This window comes from Stegostoma tigrinum, chromosome 21 (assembly GCF_030684315.1).
Source record: "Stegostoma tigrinum isolate sSteTig4 chromosome 21, sSteTig4.hap1, whole genome shotgun sequence".
Classification (NCBI taxonomy): Eukaryota; Metazoa; Chordata; class Chondrichthyes; order Orectolobiformes; family Stegostomatidae; genus Stegostoma; species Stegostoma tigrinum.
Genome location: NC_081374.1, coordinates 17,285,760 through 17,303,976, shown reverse-complemented (window position 1 = coordinate 17,303,976; position 18,217 = coordinate 17,285,760). Strand labels below are relative to the sequence as shown.

Genomic DNA, 18,217 nt, shown 5'->3' with positions numbered 1-18,217 from the left:
GGAGTGGGCCAAGGTCATTCCTGCAGGTTCAATTAAACCAATCTGGAAAAGCTGCAAAGAGATCAGTTATCAGTCAGGACTATAATTCTAAGTTGGTGAGGGGGGTGGGTCATGGGCCACATTCAGTCCTGTTCACTGACATTCAAGGCAGGTTATCGACAGTCACCACTACTTCAATGGGTTGCTTGTCTCTGTGTGTATCTCTGTCTCAGTATGAGAGTGTTTGTGTCTGTGTCTGTGTGGGCACGTGTGTCTCAATGTCAGACATCAGTGCAACATTAGGGTTGACACACCCAAAGTGCAAGCCCAGGGCTCAGGGGAAATACAAGGAGATGGAAACCTAATAAAGAGAGTTGGGTGCAAACAAAGGGAAGCCCAGACTATGTGGACAGGAGGTGCAAGAAAGAAAAGACCACCAAAACTTTTGGGGACGGTACAGTGGTCATTTAGATTACTAGGTTGAGCCTTTAACTCACTGTGAAGTGCACCCTATGTTGCTTTCCACTTGCATCCAAATTTGCCATGCACAATGGGAACGAAAAATGACTGAAATCCTAGACAACTTTTTCGGGCTTTACTTTTGAGTGATGTGGGGCCCTTCCAGGGGCAACTGGATTAATCAAACACTCACTCATTAAGAAATCTTGACAATGACTCTGCTCAATATAAATTGAACATAATCACCTCTGTAAAGCAGTAGTATCAAAGGCGATCTTAGAGTCACATGTGGGCCACAATGGACATTAAGATAATCTAAGGCCTCACAGATCAAACTATGCTGCAAAGCTGATTCCTCTTGCCTTGAGCTGCAAGTATTCACCAACATTTGAATAGGCACTGCAGCCTTCACTTTTGGTGATAAGTGCTGATAGTGGTGGTGGCCTGTAATCTAGCTGCACGTAATCTGTTACTGTATTAGTGCAGCATTACCTGTGCTGCATTCATCAGAGTAAAGGCCAACTTTGTCAAAAGTTCCACGTACTGAGTAATTCCACAAGCCTCACTATCAGAGTCCTACAAAGTCCACTGCATTGAGAGATGCAAATGCTGACTGTTCAAACTACAAAGGACCAGTTCTGTATCTAAAATTCCCCAGAAAAACACAGTCCAATGACAGCAGGTGTCATCCTCACAGTGGCAGTTGTACACTGATGATGCAGAGAAATGAGAAGAAATAAATATAATAGCAAGCCCACAACTAGCAGCAACCTTTGGAGGATGTCAAACAGTCTCCACACAAAAAAGGTGTTGCAGCAGTAAGTCCATCAGGATGCAGAGAAGTTATCAGAGATGCAAAGTCTATCATTCTCAATGCTGTTTCCTCCTGATAAGTGAGGTGCATTGATGCCAAAGACCAAGATGCCCCATCACACAACTGTGCTCTCTATTGGAGCAGGACTTTCCAACCGAAGAGACAGGTAGCCATCAGATTCCAGCAGACATCAAGGTGGCAGCTGTGCTAAATCTTGACAGACTAGTTCCAGGAAATCATTGGTGACCTGTGTGAAGTTTCTATTCCACATTCTCTGGAATTTTCAAAATAAATGATTAAATCTGAAAATCAATTTAGATTTTTTTAAAAAAACAAAGACTTGTTTTATAATTTCTCCCAGTGTCTGGTTTTACATCTTTTAATTAGAGAGAGAGATAGGAGTTTACTTTCCTCCCCAGTTGTGAGTAACCAGGTAAGCCACTTAGACTGTTAGATACATACTAAAACTATCAGGGTCCCAAAATTAATCTGAAATTGGTCAGCATTCTCAACTATCATCATTTATTACCACATATCATTAATTATTTTTTAAGAGATTGATATTCTCAGGAGGCATGTGCTTTAATTTGAAATTACCTTCTTAATAGTTACCCTGCTTCTCAGGATTAAACTGGACAGTAATTAAATGGTATTAAAATGACCTGAAATCAATCAAGTTCAAATGGAACAGATCTTGTTGTGAAATGGGCCACACCATTGCATGTACTGCATCATTCAGAAAAATTTAATATATTAGCCATACACAACAAAAAATAAAACTTCTAAAAACAGAAATGCTTACTGTTTTGGATATAATGTAAAATTGTCTAGCTACACAACCCAATCTATAGACCAAAAAGTATATTTCCCTGACTTGTATAATCAGCAAGAGAAAGGTGAGATTGTTAACTTGCTCACTGAGCTGGCTTGTCTTCATTCAGATGATTTATCACCATGCTAGGTAACATCATCAGTCAAGTCTCTGATGAAGCAATGTTGTTCTACTCCACTTGGAATTTATGCTGTCTGGTCGATTATGGTGAATAATGTCATTTTGGGTTTTGTTCTGTATGGGTTTGTATGTGGGGTCCAATTCTATAGGTTTGCTGATTACATTACACATTTGAGAATCATGCCTCTAGGAATTCCTATGTATGCCTGTTTGGTTTGAACTACTATGGTTATGTTGTCCCAGTTGAACTGATGATCTTTGTTGTCAGAGTGTAATGATATTAAGGGAAGTTTGTCATGTTGTTTTGCTGCTTGCTGATATTCATGTATGTTATAGAATTGGACTCCACATACAAACCCATACAAAACAACACCGGAAATGACTACTCGCCACAATGGGCCCAACAGGATAAATTCCAAGCAGAGTAGAAACAACATTGCTTCATCGGAGGCCTAACTGATGATGTTACCTGGCTTGGTGGCAAAATGAACGAAAATAAGCCAGCTCGGCAAGCAAGTCAACAATCTCACCCACAACCCGAACTACAACTCTTTGCTAAAACCTTAAACAAGAGAAAGTTTCTGAAGTTCTTGGAGTGAAACTATAATTTTATTCCTTACGTACTTATTTGTCCTTTAGCACAAAATCCAGTAGTATTTTGCCACACTAAATTCTTTTGATTAAACTACCGTTTCTTAAGTTTCCAACACCCTCTGCATTTCCTAGGGTCAATAGAAGAGACAGACAAACGCTCACAGGATTTTACATGGCCAGGAGGTTTCAGAAACTTGCTCTACACAGCAAGCTAGTTGTCAAGATCTGTGACAACCCCCTTAGCAATGCAAGAGCAAATGATGTTTACATAACAATTGCAACAGTAAATGTCAACAGAAATGCACAACCAAAAATTGTGACAATAGTGATATTTCTGGACAGGAATTGGAATACTCCAAAGTTTTTAATGTGGAGGCTGGGATCCCAAATGGGATGGCACGCTCAAAGGCTGCTCATCTCCTCTACCCTCTCACTTCTGCAGGTTTCCTGCCTTTCACCCCCTGCTGTCGTTGGTCTTCCCACATCCAAACTGCACTGGTGGGGTCTCCATGGGAAGAAGCTGACCATAACTGGTTTGGAATTCAAAGTCCACTGGAAAAAAAAAATCACACTATTATGCTTTTGATGGATTGGGTTTCCACAGTTTGATTTACCTTTTCAAAACCAGATGGGTTCTGTCAGCTGAACAAAGAGATCACGAATGTATTGTTACCACGCGCATATTTCACTAAAACACAGTTCCCTCCTACTCCAGATTTCTACCTGACAGGGTGAGGCGAAGCTGTTTCTGTATGGATGACTTGTGCTGAAGAAAATGAAGTCAAAATCGGAAAATCGAGGTAACTCTGATCGCACATGACTGAAATCAACAAACTGCTTCACAACCACACAAGCAGAGGCGTGGGAACAGTGTCAGTATCAATACATGCATGTTTACGGTTAGATTGCATAGATGCATAATAACAAATTTGAAGATGTCACGTGTCAGATAGTTAGTAAAGTCAATGTTTAGCAAAAATACAAACTTCAAATACGATTGTCGATTTTAGTCCAATCAGTATATTAGCCATGGAATTACAATTGCAAGGAACTCACTTTTACACCTGACAGCTTCATTGCACAGGGGGATCTCCTTGCCACAATAGTCGCACCAAGTGTACACGGAACATCGACCGAAGCAATGTCCCTCTCCCTTCTCCTCCGGGACTCTGGGATCCTCCGCTTGGAGGAAGATGGTCCGGACATCTCGGGGTCGATGCGCAGCCTGCTTCACCCTGACTCGTCGTCCCTGCGCCATCCCTCCTCCTCCGGCTCCTGCACCACCGCCAGCTCCTCCACCTGCTTTGGCCATCTTGACCAGACCGGGACTGGTCGAGTGTGCCGGCATCTCGCCGCAGTTGCCCCCGAGCAGAACGCAGCGCAGGATGAGCTCCCCGGACCGCATGTCACCGGAGAGACGTCTCGGTAGCCCCGGCCTTTGGTGGCCGGGGGTGAAATCCTCTAGCAGCTGGGCGAAGGGATACGCGGCGAAGTATGCCCTTCCCAACGGCGGTGCTGCCGCCGACTGCGAGGCTGACGCTATGGGCATGATGATAATGAATCGGCGCAACCAAACGCTCTCGCGCAGAGCTCCTGCAGCTGACAGTTGGAGGCGTTGAACGCGCACTGCTACCTTTTAAAGAGCGGCGCGTGCTTTCCCTACGTCCCTCCCCCGCGCCCTGCCTCCTCGCCACTCCGCAGTGGACAAGCCGCGAGGCCACAGTCACGGGGGAAGTTAGCTCCGTTCGGGTAAAGCACGTCGTCACTCGGGGTTTGTGTTTGAAATTCCTCCCCCACACCACTCCTCGCCCCCCCCCACCGAAAGGTCGGGTTTTTTTTCTCTCTTTGTTTTCTTGTACTTAACCCCAGATTTCAGGGAAATCTGCCTGTCAACCTTGACTCAGAATCGCACAACTCTAACGATGCGGGTGGAGGCTATTCGGGTCATCGACCGGAAAGCCATTACACTTAGAAGCAGGAGAAGGCCATTCAGCCCACCCACCTGCTTTGCCAGTCCATGAGACCATTGATGATCCTAAATTCCACTTTACTGCCTTTTCCCCATAAACCCTTATTCACCTACTGATTTAAAGTCTGATATTTAAAGTCTGATATTCTGAGCCTTCAATTTACTTAATGACACAGCCTCAACAGCCTTCTAAAATAAAAATTCTCCCTCTGTCTTAAATGAGCCAGATTCTGAGATTATGCCTCTGGTCCTAGACTCTCCAAGAAGGGGAAACAACGTCTCTGCATTTGCCAAGTCTGCTAATGATTTTACATGTTTCAGTAAGATAGCATTTCATTCTTCTTTTCTCCAGTGAATACAGGCTCACCCAGAACTGTTGGTCAAATGAGCATCAGGACTGAGCCCCATTCTACACCTTACCGCTGCCCCTTTTCTTTTAACACTGCTCATAACCACTCCAAACATTCAAAACAACACAATTCTTAAAGTGAGATTCAATTGGACAGCGGATAACAAAGTGTGGAGCTGGATGAACACAGCAGGCTAAGCAGCATCTTAGGGGCTCCTAAGATGCTGCTTGGCCTGCTGTATTCATCCAGCTCCACGCCTTGTTATCTTGGAATCTCCAGCATCTGCAGTTCCCATTATCTCCTTCAATTGGACAGCACCTTGGTTTCAGGAGGTTAACTCCCACTGAAGGACTTGAGCACAGAAATCTAAACATGGCAGTCCAATGCGATTCTAAGGAATGCTGCATTGTCATTTGGATGTAATATTAGGACCCACATGGCCTCATAGATGGACATCAAAGATCCCATGATGCTGTTTTGAAGAACAGCGCAGTTATCCCCAATTACCTGGCTAATATTTATCACTCTATGCCATAGAGATTATTTAGTTGCTATCACAATGTTGTTGATAGGAATTCTCAATGCAAAAATTGCTGCAATTTTTCCTGTAATTTTACAATAAGAATGCTTCAAAAGGACATCATTACTTGTGCTTTAAGATATATGGCTGGTGATCATGAAAAACACTGTCTATTAGAACGTCATTACTTTCTATCTGGTGTGGTGTTTCACTTCTCTCTAGTTACCTACTTTAAAACTTAATGAACATCTGAGTGGGGATTATTTGTCGACATGAGAAGCTATTTGGTATTATTCATTTTAAAATGTCCTCACTTTTTAACTTTAGTTTACTGTTTTAAAATTTCTTTTCTGCTCATTTTTTTCTTTCTGCCATTAACAGCCTAATTCACTGTGTTGCCTCAGAATAGCGAGACATAGCTATGTGTGCAATTACACACATTTTACATCAGAAAACGCTGCAATGGTGAGTTTCACAGCATGGAACATTATTAAGTGGAATTCCACCCTCACGATTATTATTTCAATATTGTGTATCTCGCATTTCAAGAACATTGATTTGATGAGGACGCCATATGTCAATATCATTTGTAAACATCATCTCCTTAATGAAAGAGAATTTGGAGTATTTCATGCCATTCTGGTCTCCAGTCTGTAGGAAGGATGTTGTGAAACTAGAAAAGGTTCAGAAAAGATATACAGCGGTGTTGCCAGGGCTGGACAGTTTGAGCTATAGGGAGGGGCTGAATAGACTGGGGCCATTTTCCCCAATGCTTTGGAGGCTGAGGGATGACCTTGTAGAGGTTAATAAAATGATAAGGGGCATGGATAGGGTAAATAAGCAAGGTATTTTCCCTTGGGTGGGTAAGTCTAAAACTAGAGGTCACATGCCTAGTGCTGGGGGAAAGATATGAAAGGGACATAAGGGGCAACGTTTTCATGCAGAGGTTGGAATGAGCTGCCAGAGGAAGTGGTGGAGGCTGGTACAATTAAACATTTAAAAAGGCATCTGGATGGGTATATGAATAGGAAGGGTTTCAAGGGATATGGGCCAAATGTTGGGAAATGGGATTAGATTTATATAGGATATCTGGTCAGCGTGGATGGACTAGACTGAAGGGTCTGCGTCTGTGCTGTATATCTGTTTGACTTTATCACTTTATAATGGAGGAATACTCATTGAGAAGGTGAGAAGAAAATTGGCTGAATTGATAGTCAAACAAAATGTAGAGATATAGAAAGAAGAATAAAAGGAGTGAAAAGGAGTAGATTTAGCAAAATTGAAATGAAAATCAAATTGCAGAAGAATAGTTCATTTTAATTCAGTTATATTTGGGAATTGCTCCAATTGTCCTTGATTGTTTTGCTGAGTGAAGAATTGTGGGTTACAAATGATAACACCCTGCTTCAAAAAAGGGGAGAAGGATAAATCATATAGGCAATCACAGACCAGATATTTTAAAGTCAATAGTAGGGAAGCTTTCAGAATCTATAATCCAAGAGAAAATTGACAGCTACTTTTTAGATTAGATTTTCTACAGTGTGGAAACAGGCCCCTTTGGCCCAACAAGTCCACACAGCCCCTTGCAGCAACCCACCCAGACTCATCCCCCTATAACCCACACACCCCTGAACACTATGGGCAACTTAGCATGGCCAATCCACCTAGCCTGCACATCTTTGGACTGGCTAAGGAAGGAAACCCACGCAGACACAGGGAGAATGTGCAAGCTCCACACAGACAGTCGCCTGAGGTTGGAATTGAACCCAGGTCCCTGGTGTTGTGAGGCTGCAGTGCTAACCACTGAGCCACCATGCCACACTGGAAAAACATCGATGAATAACAGAGAACTGGCAGGATTATTGATGGCAAAATATGTTCAATGATCAAGCTTGTATTTTTTGATGAGAGCACGGAACGGCTGAATGAAGACTGTGGAATTGTTTTTGTGTATATGAACTTTCAAACGTTGTTGAAAATGTAGTACATAAAAAGCTTCTTTGCAAAATTGAGGTTTATGGGATATCGTGGTCAGTAGCAGCATGAATGGCAAGTTTTTCTGACTGATGAAGATACATAGTGAAATTCCCAAGGCTAAGTACTAGAACCACTTCTCTTTTTGATCTATATTAATTTGTGGGAATTCAGGGCACTGATTTGATATTCACAGATGACATGGAACTTGCAGTATAGAAGATAGTAATAGGCTTAAGCAGTCTTTGATAGACTGGTGGAATGTTTAATCACAAGGCAAATGAACTAAAACAAAGTTCTGAGGAAGGGTCACTGGACACGAAACATTAATTCTGATTTTTCCTTCACAGATGCTGCCAGACCTGCTGGGCTTTTCCAGCAACTTTGTTGTTGTTCCTAATTTACAGCATCCGCAGTTTTCGGTTTTTACAAGGCAAATAAAACTCAATACAAATGAGATATAGTGCATTTGGGTAAGAAAAATTAGAAATATATTTCATGTTAAATGATAAAATATGAGGGAGTAGAGGAAGAGTTCTGGGCGTGCTCAAGCACAATTCATTACAGGTGGCAGTGCAGATGAACAAAGCAACTATTTAGGCATAAGGGATCTCTGCTTTATAAATAGAAGCATAGGTCCTAATTTTGCCCCCACATCATATGCACAGAGCTGGGAGAAATCCCACCTCTGTGAACCTGATCTTTCAAAATAGTGAGCCACGTTTCCTATTTTCAGACTGGGGTAGATATAGGTTGTGGGCTAGATTGAGAGTTGAGCCAGCAACTCTGGAAGAGCTGTGAAGGCTGCTAGTTCCCAAAGTGGGCCAGGTAGAAAGCCTGCCCTGTGTTTTCAGTGGTTGTCAGAAATTAAGTAAAATAATAAAATATAAAACATTGTTCTATCCTTCACCCCTTCCACTTCCCTCACTCCACTTCACCCGCATACTCCTGTACTTGACGATTCTCACCTAATTCCCCCTACCCACCTACTATGGTTCCTTGTACCTTCTTTGCCATGGTATACTCCTCCACCCATTCACCATGGTTCCTAATACCCTGTTGCTATGCTATACCCTTCTATCCATCCCCAATGGACTCTCAAAAAACCTTAAGCAATTTAATATCTACTTCCAACCATCATCCTTTCCACCTTTACCCTCCATATCAACAGAGCTAGTATCCATAATAACTAATGCACACAGGAGAAGAGAAAATTCCACTACTTGAAGTTTCGTTTGATAATTATACTTTATTTAAAAAAGCACTTTAACTCATAAAAATGCATTTTGACAGGTCTCGCCAGCTCATGACAGGTGAACACTTCTTCCCGTATGCCAGTTGGATAGTTGTTCACATTTCTCAACATTTCTTGACAATCCTGACATACCAACCTTCTTGACAGAACTTGCCAGGCTGATACTTTTTGACAGGTCTTGACAATTGTAAAGGGTTTTTTGCGTCTTTTATACACTATCTTCTCCACACATAATGATCCGCGGAGGCAGTTGATTATGTAAATGCACAGGTACCTCCATAAAACATGCACGTGCAAACTACAAATAGCCCTCAATCCCATCCCTGCAAATGGATGCAAGGTTTGGGAGTGGGACTTATGACTGCTGATATCTTCTGCCTTTTTCACCAGAATATTCCAAAGTATGTTTTTCTGATGTTCTGTCATGTGTGGTCAAATTACTAGTCGTATAGTTATCTCAGATGTCTTACAGGCACAGCTGACTCAGGAAGAACGATATTGAGACATTTCTCCAATCACTCTTCCAGAAGAACACTTAGATTTTACCCCGAATTTGACAAGAGAGTTTTCTTCCCTGAAATGGGAGCGATCAGCTTGCCAGCCCTTCCATGCAGACTTCTTATCTCCCTAACTGAAGACCAGATAAAAACCAAAAACTCTCCAAGCCATATTCTATTCAAAACAATCCCAACAATGGTGTACAGAAATATCAAGCAGTTATCACCAGTCATGCAATTTGTAGAAAGCCTTGTTAATAAAATCTCTTGTGGTACAGTGGTGTTGTCCCTACCTCTGGACCATAAGGCCCAGGTTAAAGTCTTACTTGTTCCAGAGGTGGGTAATAATATCTCTGAACAAATTGATTAGGAAAGTACCTTAATCTCCCATGTCCACATTGACTGTTGATGAGCTATTTTAAAGAAACCACTCCAAATAGTTTTCAAAAAAAATTAAAACGAGTTTCTCTATGACATATTAATATTGAAGTGTATTTGTAGCACTATATATATGTATTAAGTTGACGTATGTATAGCAGGTAAAATTTCCATTGTGAGTAGGCCACTGGCGCATTATGTGAAGAAGGGCTCCCAAGAAAAGATGCAACATAGAAATTAAACATTTTCCACATGAAGTAAGAAAAAATGATTTGGTCATTTTTGCCTCACTTCCTCAGATGTAGTTTTATCGAGGTGTTGTGCAAGCTTTGAACTATCCACATAGAGAAAACTGGTTTTGCAGGATTTAATGATGTTGGGGATGGGGTAGCTGAAGTATATTTATGATTGCGATGAAAATACTGAAATCCTCAAATTTCAAGTGTTGAAATAATCAACAGCTCACATTGGTACTGACATCCAAGATCTTCAGAATGTTTGATTTTGACATCATGATATTGTTCTGATAAAAGAAACATCAAAAATTACTTTTGCTCTGTGAAACAGACCGATAAGGTTTTCACACAGAAGGATTTATGATTAATTATTAATAATATTTGAGTATTCTGAATGCCTATTTAAATAGTTGCCTATGTCATGGCACTTGTCCATACCCGTAATGAAAACAAAACAATTTTGATATACTGCTTTATGGGTCTACACTTAAGAAACCAATTAGTTACTTTGAAACATACTTGCTGTTTGTTGCTTACAAATTTGTGTTGTACTCCAAGCAAATCCAGCATTGAATTTATACTCAGCAGGCCCCACAAATAAATGTAGGACTAGATCATTTGTTTTGAGTGGTGTTGGTCCCAACAGAACTATGAATATAATTTAATCTTTTCAGCATGATAATGTTACATAAACAGGTTTTTTCGATAACATTTGTCTTCCTTTCAAAACAAATTAAGGAGTGACCGAACTGAGGGCATAACTTTAAAATTGCAAATTGTTTGAAAAAACTGAGAGGATAGAATCAGGTCATTAGGTGTAGCAGTTCCATTTTTTACAGCTATACCATCAGAAGTTTTTATCAGAAAATATTCTTTCAAACAAAAGTTAGAGATCTCCCTTTCAAATATGTTGCATGTACTAAGACAATAGCAAATTTCAAACTGAGATTGATAGACATTTTGTAAGGGTATTAAAGGTTACGTAACCAAGGCACGAAGACAGAGTTAAGATTCAGATATTGAATGATGCAGTGAGCTGGAGATGGAATTGTCTTATTTTATTAATATATTCCTGTGTTTCTTCCTATTAGAAAGTACCCTGTTGATCTGACTAGCGGAACTTACCCCATGAATTTCCCTATTAATTACTAAGGCTTATGCCAGAGCTACAAAATGCTGATGTGATTATCTTATTTAAACTTTGTTGAAATAATTTTTACTGTTTGTATTGAGGTTCAGAATACTATATAATATGAACAGAGACCTTTTCATTTGTTTGTTTCTAACTTATAACTGGATAATATAACAAAAACAGAACTTGTTGGAAAAGCTCAGCATCTGTGAAGATAAAAATCAGAGCTAATGTTTCCAGTCCAGTGACCCTTCGGTCACTGGACCCAAAATGTTAGCTCTGACGTTTTCTTCATAGATGTTGCCAAACCTGCTGACCTTTTCCAGCAACTTCTGTTTTTGTTCCTGATTTACAGTATCTGCAGTTCTTTCATTTTTTTTAATGAGATAATGTAAATTGTGTTAATAGCTGGTGTATGTGACTTGTGCATGATTCATTCTGGCACAAATGCAGAACGTGATCATTGGAAAATTCCACAATTTAAGACTTTCAGAATGAGCTATATACCCAAGATACCCATTCACACAGAAAAAGCCTGGAATCTAATTAAAAGAGGTAAACTATATCTGTCATATGGGCTATACTGGATTGCCAAAATGTTTTAGGATATTCTTTTCTCCTTTTCCTTATCGCTTTGTTCTTCCATCTCATTTAGAATTTTATTCTTATGAAGTATATTAACTTGTAGATTTTCCTACCAAAATGTACCATCTCAGAAAAATTTGCTGATTCCTCATCTATCTTGCAAGTTTATTGATATCAGCCGCCATTTTGTAACAGTCTTCCTGTATATTAACTGCAATCCTAATCTGACATTATACTCAAATTTCAAAACTGTTTTTTCAATTTCCAAGTCCAAATTGCTTATGAAAATTGTAAACAATATTATAAATGGACCCAGACCCAATCAGTATAGAACACCACATCCTACTATTTTCCAGTTAGAGTAGAAGAGACAGTAGCAACATGGATACAACATTGGCTGAGGGAAAGGAAACTGGGAGGAACTGTTGGTAAATTTCATTTTTGGGCTCCAACGATGTTTGAAATGGAGTCGCTCAGGTGTCCATTTTGGGACCCTTGTATTTCCTGATCTATATAGATCAACTGTAGGTCCTGACGTACAGAAGACAATTTCAAAGTTTGCCAAAAGACACAAAACCTGGAGGCACTGTATGTTGTGAGGAGAACAGTATAAACCAGATGTGAGTTGGAGAGAGTGCGGAAGAGACTTATAAAAATGATTCCAGGGATGAAATACTTCAGTAATAAGTTAACATTGGAGAAGTTGGGATGGTTTTCCTTGGAAAGGAGAAGACTGAAAGGAAATTTAATAAAAGTTTTCAAGATTGTATTGGGTCTGGGACAAAGGCAATAGGGAAAACTTGTGTCAGAGATCATGGGAACTGCAGATGCTGGAGAATTCCAAGATAATAAAATGTGAGGCTGGATGAACACAGCAGGCCAAGCAGCATCTCAGGAGCACAAAAGCTGACGTTTCGGGCCTAGACCCTTCATCAGAGAGGGGGATGGGGAGAGGGAACTGGAATAAATAGGGAGAGAGGGGGAGGCGGACCAAAGATGGAGAGTAAAGAAGATAGGTGGAGAGAGTGTAGGTGGGGAGGTAGGGAGGGGATAGGTCAGTCCAGGGAAGACGGACAGGTCAAGGAGGTGGGATGAGGTTAGTAGGTAGCTGGGGGTGCGGCTTGGGGTGGGACGAAGGGATGGGTGAGAGGAAGAACCGGTTAGGGAGGCAGAGACAGGTTGGACTGGTTTTGGGATGCAGTGGGTGGGGGGGAAGAGCTGGGCTGGTTGTGTGGTGCAGTGGGGGGAGGGGACGAACTGGGCTGGTTTAGGGATGCTGTAGGGGAAGGGGAGATCTTGAAACTGGTGAAGTCCACATTGATACCATATGGCTGCAGGGTTCCCAGGCGGAATACACAAGGAATACACACAAGTCCTCCTCCTGGACACCACCCCCAGGCCTCCTACCCTCCTTCGACCTCTTCATCTCCAACTGCCGTCGAGACATTAACCGCCTCAACCTCTCCACCCCTCTCACCCACTCCAACCTCTCCCCCGCAGAACGGGCAGCCCTCCGCTCCCTCCGCTCCAACCCCAACCTCACCATCAAACCCGCAGACAAGGGTGGCGCAGTGGTAGTATGGCGCACTGACCTCTACATCGCCGAGGCCAGACGCCAACTCTCCGACACCACCTCCTACCGCCTCCTCGATCATGACCCGACACCCGAGCACCAAACCATCATCTCCAACACCATTCACGACCTCATCACCTCAGGGGACCTCCCACCCACAGCCTCCAACCTCATTGTTCCCCAACCCCGCACGGCCCGTTTCTATCTCCTTCCCAAAATCCACAAATCTGCCTGCCCTGGCCGACCCATCATCTCAGCCTGCTCCTGCCCCACCGAACTCATCTCCACCTGTCTGGACTCCATTTTCTCCCCTTTGGTCCAGGAACTCCCCACCTATGTCCGTGACACCACCCACGCCCTCCACCTCCTCCAGGACTTCCAATTCCCTGGCCCCCAACACCTCATATTCACCATGGACGTCCAGTCCCTGTACACCTGCATTCCGCATGGAGATGGCCACAAGGCCCTCCGCTTCTTCCTGTCCCGCAGGCCCGACCAGTCCCCCTCCACCGACACTCTCATCCGCCTAGCTGAACTCATCCTCACACTCAACAACTTCTCTTTTGACTCCTCCCACTTCCTACAGACTAAGGGGGTGGACATGGGCACCCGCATGGGCCCCAGCTATGCCTGCCTCTTTGTAGGTTACGTGGAACAGTCCCTCTTCCGCACCTACACAGGCCCCAAACCCCACCTCTTCCTCCGGTACATTGATGACTGTATCGGCGCCGCCTCTTGCTCCCCAGAGGAGCTTGAACAGTTCATCCACTTCACCAACACCTTCCACCCCAACCTTCAGTTCACCTGGGCCATCTCCAGCACATCCCTCACCTTCCTGGACCTCTCAGTCTCCATCTCAGGCAACCAGCTTGTAACTGATGTCCATTTCAAGCCCACCGACTCCCACAGCTACCTAGAATACACCTCCTCCCACCCACCCTCCTGCAAAAATTCCATCCCCTATTCCCAATTCCTCCGCCTCCGCCGCATCTGCTCCCATGATAAGACATTCCACTCCTGCACATCCCAGATGTCCAAGTTCTTTAAGGACCGCAACTTTCCCCCCACAGTGATCGAGAACGCCCTTGACCGCGTCTCCCGTATTTCCCGCAACACATCCCTCACACCCCGCCCCCGCCACAACCGCCCAAGAGGATCCCCCTCGTTCTCACACACCACCCTACCAACCTCCGGATACAACGCATTTTCCTCCGACACTTCCGCCATTTACATTCCGACCCCACCACACAAGACATTTTTCCATCCCCTCCCCTGTCTGCTTTCCGGAGAGACCACTCTCTCCGTGACTCACTTGTTCGCTCCACACTGCCCTCCAACCCCACCACACCCGGCACCTTTCCCTGCAACCGCAGGAAATGCTACACTTGTCCCCACACCTCCTCCCTCACCCCCATCCCAGGCCCCAAGATGACATTCCACATTAAGCAGAGGTTCACCTGCACATCTGCCAATGTGGTATACTGCATCCACTGTACACGGTGCGGCTTCGTCGACATTGGGGAAACCAAGCGGAGGCTTAGGGACCGCTTTGCAGAACACCTCCGCTCAGTTCGCAACAAACAACTGCACCTTCCAGTCGCAAACCATTTCCACTCCCCCTCCCATTCTCTAGATGACATGTCCATCATGGGCCTCCTGCAGTGCCACAATGATGCCACCCGAAGGTTGCAGGAACAGCAACTCATATTCCGCCTGGGAACCCTGCAGCCATATGGTATCAATGTGGACTTCACCAGTTTCAAAATCTCCCCTTCCCCTACAGCATCCCTAAACCAGCCCAGTTCGTCCCCTCCCCCCACTGCACCACACAACCAGCCCAGCTCTTCCCCCCCACCCACTGCATCCCAAAACCAGTCCAACCTGTCTCTGCCTCCCTAACCGGTTCTTCCTCTCACCCATCCCTTCCTCCCACCCCAAGCCACACCCCCAGCTACCTACCAACCTCATCCCACCTCCTTGACCTGTCCATCTTCCCTGGACTGACTTATCCCCTCCCTACCTCCCCACCTACACTCTCTCCACCTATCTTCTTTACTCTCCATCTTCGGTCCGCCTCCCCCTCTCTCCCTATTTATTCCAGAAGCCTCACCCCATCCCCCTCTCTGATGAAGGGTCTAGGCCCGAAACGTCAGCTTTTGTGCTCCTGAGATGCTGCTTGGCCTGCTGTGTTCATCCAGCCTCACATTTTATTATCAGGGAAAACTTGTAGATGGATCTAGAAGCAGAAGACACAGTTTTAAAATGTTTTGCAGAATAAGCAAATTTGAGGGGACAAAAGCTTTTTTACATCAGTAATTAGGGCATGGACTGCACTTCCTAGTTGTATGACAGAGGAAGGTCCAACTGAGGCATTCAAAAAGGCATTGGATGGCTTTTTAAGTAGAAACAAAGTGCAAAGGTGCGAGGAAAAAGCAGGAGATCAGCACTAAGTAAAATTCTTAGAGAGCCAGTACAATAATATGGGCCAAATGGCATCCTCTGCACTGTAAATATTTGGTGGAATAACTATCTTTAACACCTATATTTTATTTTCTGTTATGCAGCCAGCTTGTTATCCACTCTGCTATTTGTCCTGTGAGTCTAAATATTCTAACTTTGATTATGAATAAAGGTTTCTTGAAATCCAAATATCTGGCATCCAACCTATTACACTTATCTACATTTTCCATCACTTCTTCAGAATTTCAACAGGGTTAATCAAGTGTAACCTTCTCATTTGGAATTGATACAGACTAATTCATATGATATTTTTAATTTGTAGACATTTTTTCTTGTACAAGTTTGAGTATGGAAACCACTAATTTTCCTTCCACTCTGAAACTAATTGGTCTTAGATTCTGTTTCTCCTCTTCATCTTTTCATGGCTCCTATTGGTGTGTTATTTAAAATATTTTATCTTCCTTTTACTGGTAAAGAGACAAGAATGTGGTCAGAAACAGGGGAATTTATTATGGGGAGAAAGGAAATGGCTAAAAAACTAAATTCGTGCTTCACTTCCATCTTCACAAAGGAGGACACAAAGTATCAGTGTCCAAAATAAGGACCAGAAATGAAAGAAATGCAGGGTTTAGTGAGAGAAGGAATTGAAGCAATTCTGCATTAATAGAGAAATTATGTTGGAGAAATTCATGAGATTGAAGACTGATAAATCCCTAGGAATTGTAATCTACATCCCAGAATACTTAAGAAAGTGGCCCTGGAAATATGGATGCATTGGTGGTATCTTCCAAGATTCTTTAGACTCTGTAACAGTTTCTACAGATAGGAGGGTATCTAATGAAACATCTCCATTTAAAAAGGGAGGTAGAGAGAAATCACAATTTGGACCGGTGAGTCTGACATCAATCATGAAAAGATGCTAGTGTTCATTATCAAGGATTTTATAACAGAGAACTGAGAAAAGAGTGACAGAATCAGACACAGTCAGCATGGATTTACAAAATGGAACTTATGCTTAACAAATCTACTTGAATTCTTCAAGGATGAAGGTAGACTTGATAAATTGATTTTTTTCTGAATGACAGGCAGTGACTAGTGGGGTACAGCAGGGATCAGTACTAGGACCCCAGCTATTCGCATTATATGTTCATGTCTTAGATGAGGGAATGAAATTTAATATCTTAAAATGTGCACATGACACAAAGTTGGGTGGAATGGTGCGCTGTGAAGAGTATGCAGAGATATTCAGTGTGATTTGAACAGGCTGAGGCAGTGAGCAAATGCATGGCATATGCAATATAATATAGATAATTATTATCCACTTTGAGATTATCCACTTAGGTAGCAAAAATAGCAAGGCAGATTATTATTTGAATGGCTATAAACTGAGAGAGGGGAATATTCAATGAGAGCTGGGTGTCCTCGAGCACGAGTCAATAAAATTAAGTGCACAAGTATCGCAGGCAGGAAAGAAGGACAACTGCATCCTCTTGCTATGAAGGCTGAGTACAGGAATAAGGGTGTCTTGCTGCAATTATACAGAGAATTCGTAAGACCACTCCTGCAATGTTACCTCCAATTTTGATGTCCTTTTCTGAGGAAGGATAGTCTTCTTACAGATATTTACTAAATTGATTCTTGGATGGCAGAACTGAAGAATAAGGAAAGATTGAGTGGATTAGCATTCTAATCACTCAATTTTAGAAGAATGGGGGTGTGGATGGGGGTGGGGAAAGGGACCTCATAGAAACCTGTGAAATTCTAACAAGATTGGACAGGTTAGATGTAAGATAGATGTTCCCTCTGTTGGGAGTCCACAACTAGGAGTCATAGTTTAAGCAAAAGGAGTAAACCTTTTAGGACTGAAATAAGGAAGACATGCCTTCACCCAGAGAGTGGTGAACCTGTGGAATTCACTACCACATAAAGTAGTTGAGGCCAAAACATTGTGATTTCAAGAAGGACATACATATAGCTCTTGTGGCTAAAGGAATCAAGGGATATTGGGGTAAGGCAGGATTAGGGTGTTGAGCTTGATGATCAACCATGATCATATTGAATTGCACAGCAGGTTCCAGGTGTTGAATGGCCCACTCCTGTTCCTATCTTCTATGTATGACTATTGTAGTGGCTGTCGTAATTGGAAAGCCTTTCATTAGAATATAAGTCTTATAGTGCTTAGTTAGAATAAGCTGAAGTTTGATTTTTAATAATAGTTTCCTGAGACATTATATTTAAGTTGTTCCAAATTATATAAAACATACAATACTGTACCAGTCATTTTTAAGGCTCCAAGATATCACATTCTTAACACTTGTGCAGCAGAATTGGTGAATAGGGTTGCAGTGTCATTTTTCAATGTCAGCTGTCACAGTTCGATCAGGGAGACCACAAGCAGTTTCAAGAATAGTATAGAATTTTTGAGTCATTGCAGAAATTGATCATGACATGTTAGTTATTAGCATTGCCAGATATCAAAGATTATGTTGT

General features: G+C 42.6%; 1 protein-coding gene and 1 long non-coding RNA gene across 2 annotated transcripts in view; one reads left to right on the top strand and one right to left on the bottom strand.

Moving 5' to 3' along the window:
• Nucleotides 1-4,386, bottom strand: part of rassf5 (Ras association domain family member 5) — a 110,578-nt gene extending 106,192 nt beyond the window's left edge. Inside the window, exon 1 of the mRNA XM_048553277.2 lies at nt 3,855-4,386. Coding sequence (XP_048409234.2) covers nt 3,855-4,347 — 493 coding nt within the window. The 5' untranslated portion in view covers nt 4,348-4,386. The remainder of the gene's footprint in view (nt 1-3,854) is intronic.
• Nucleotides 4,387-4,494: 108 nt separating this feature from the next.
• Nucleotides 4,495-18,217, top strand: part of LOC132210801 (uncharacterized) — a 40,062-nt gene continuing 26,339 nt past the window's right edge. The window contains exons 1-2 of the long non-coding RNA XR_009446990.1: nt 4,495-4,547; nt 6,019-6,102. This is a non-coding gene — a long non-coding RNA (uncharacterized LOC132210801). The remainder of the gene's footprint in view (nt 4,548-6,018; nt 6,103-18,217) is intronic.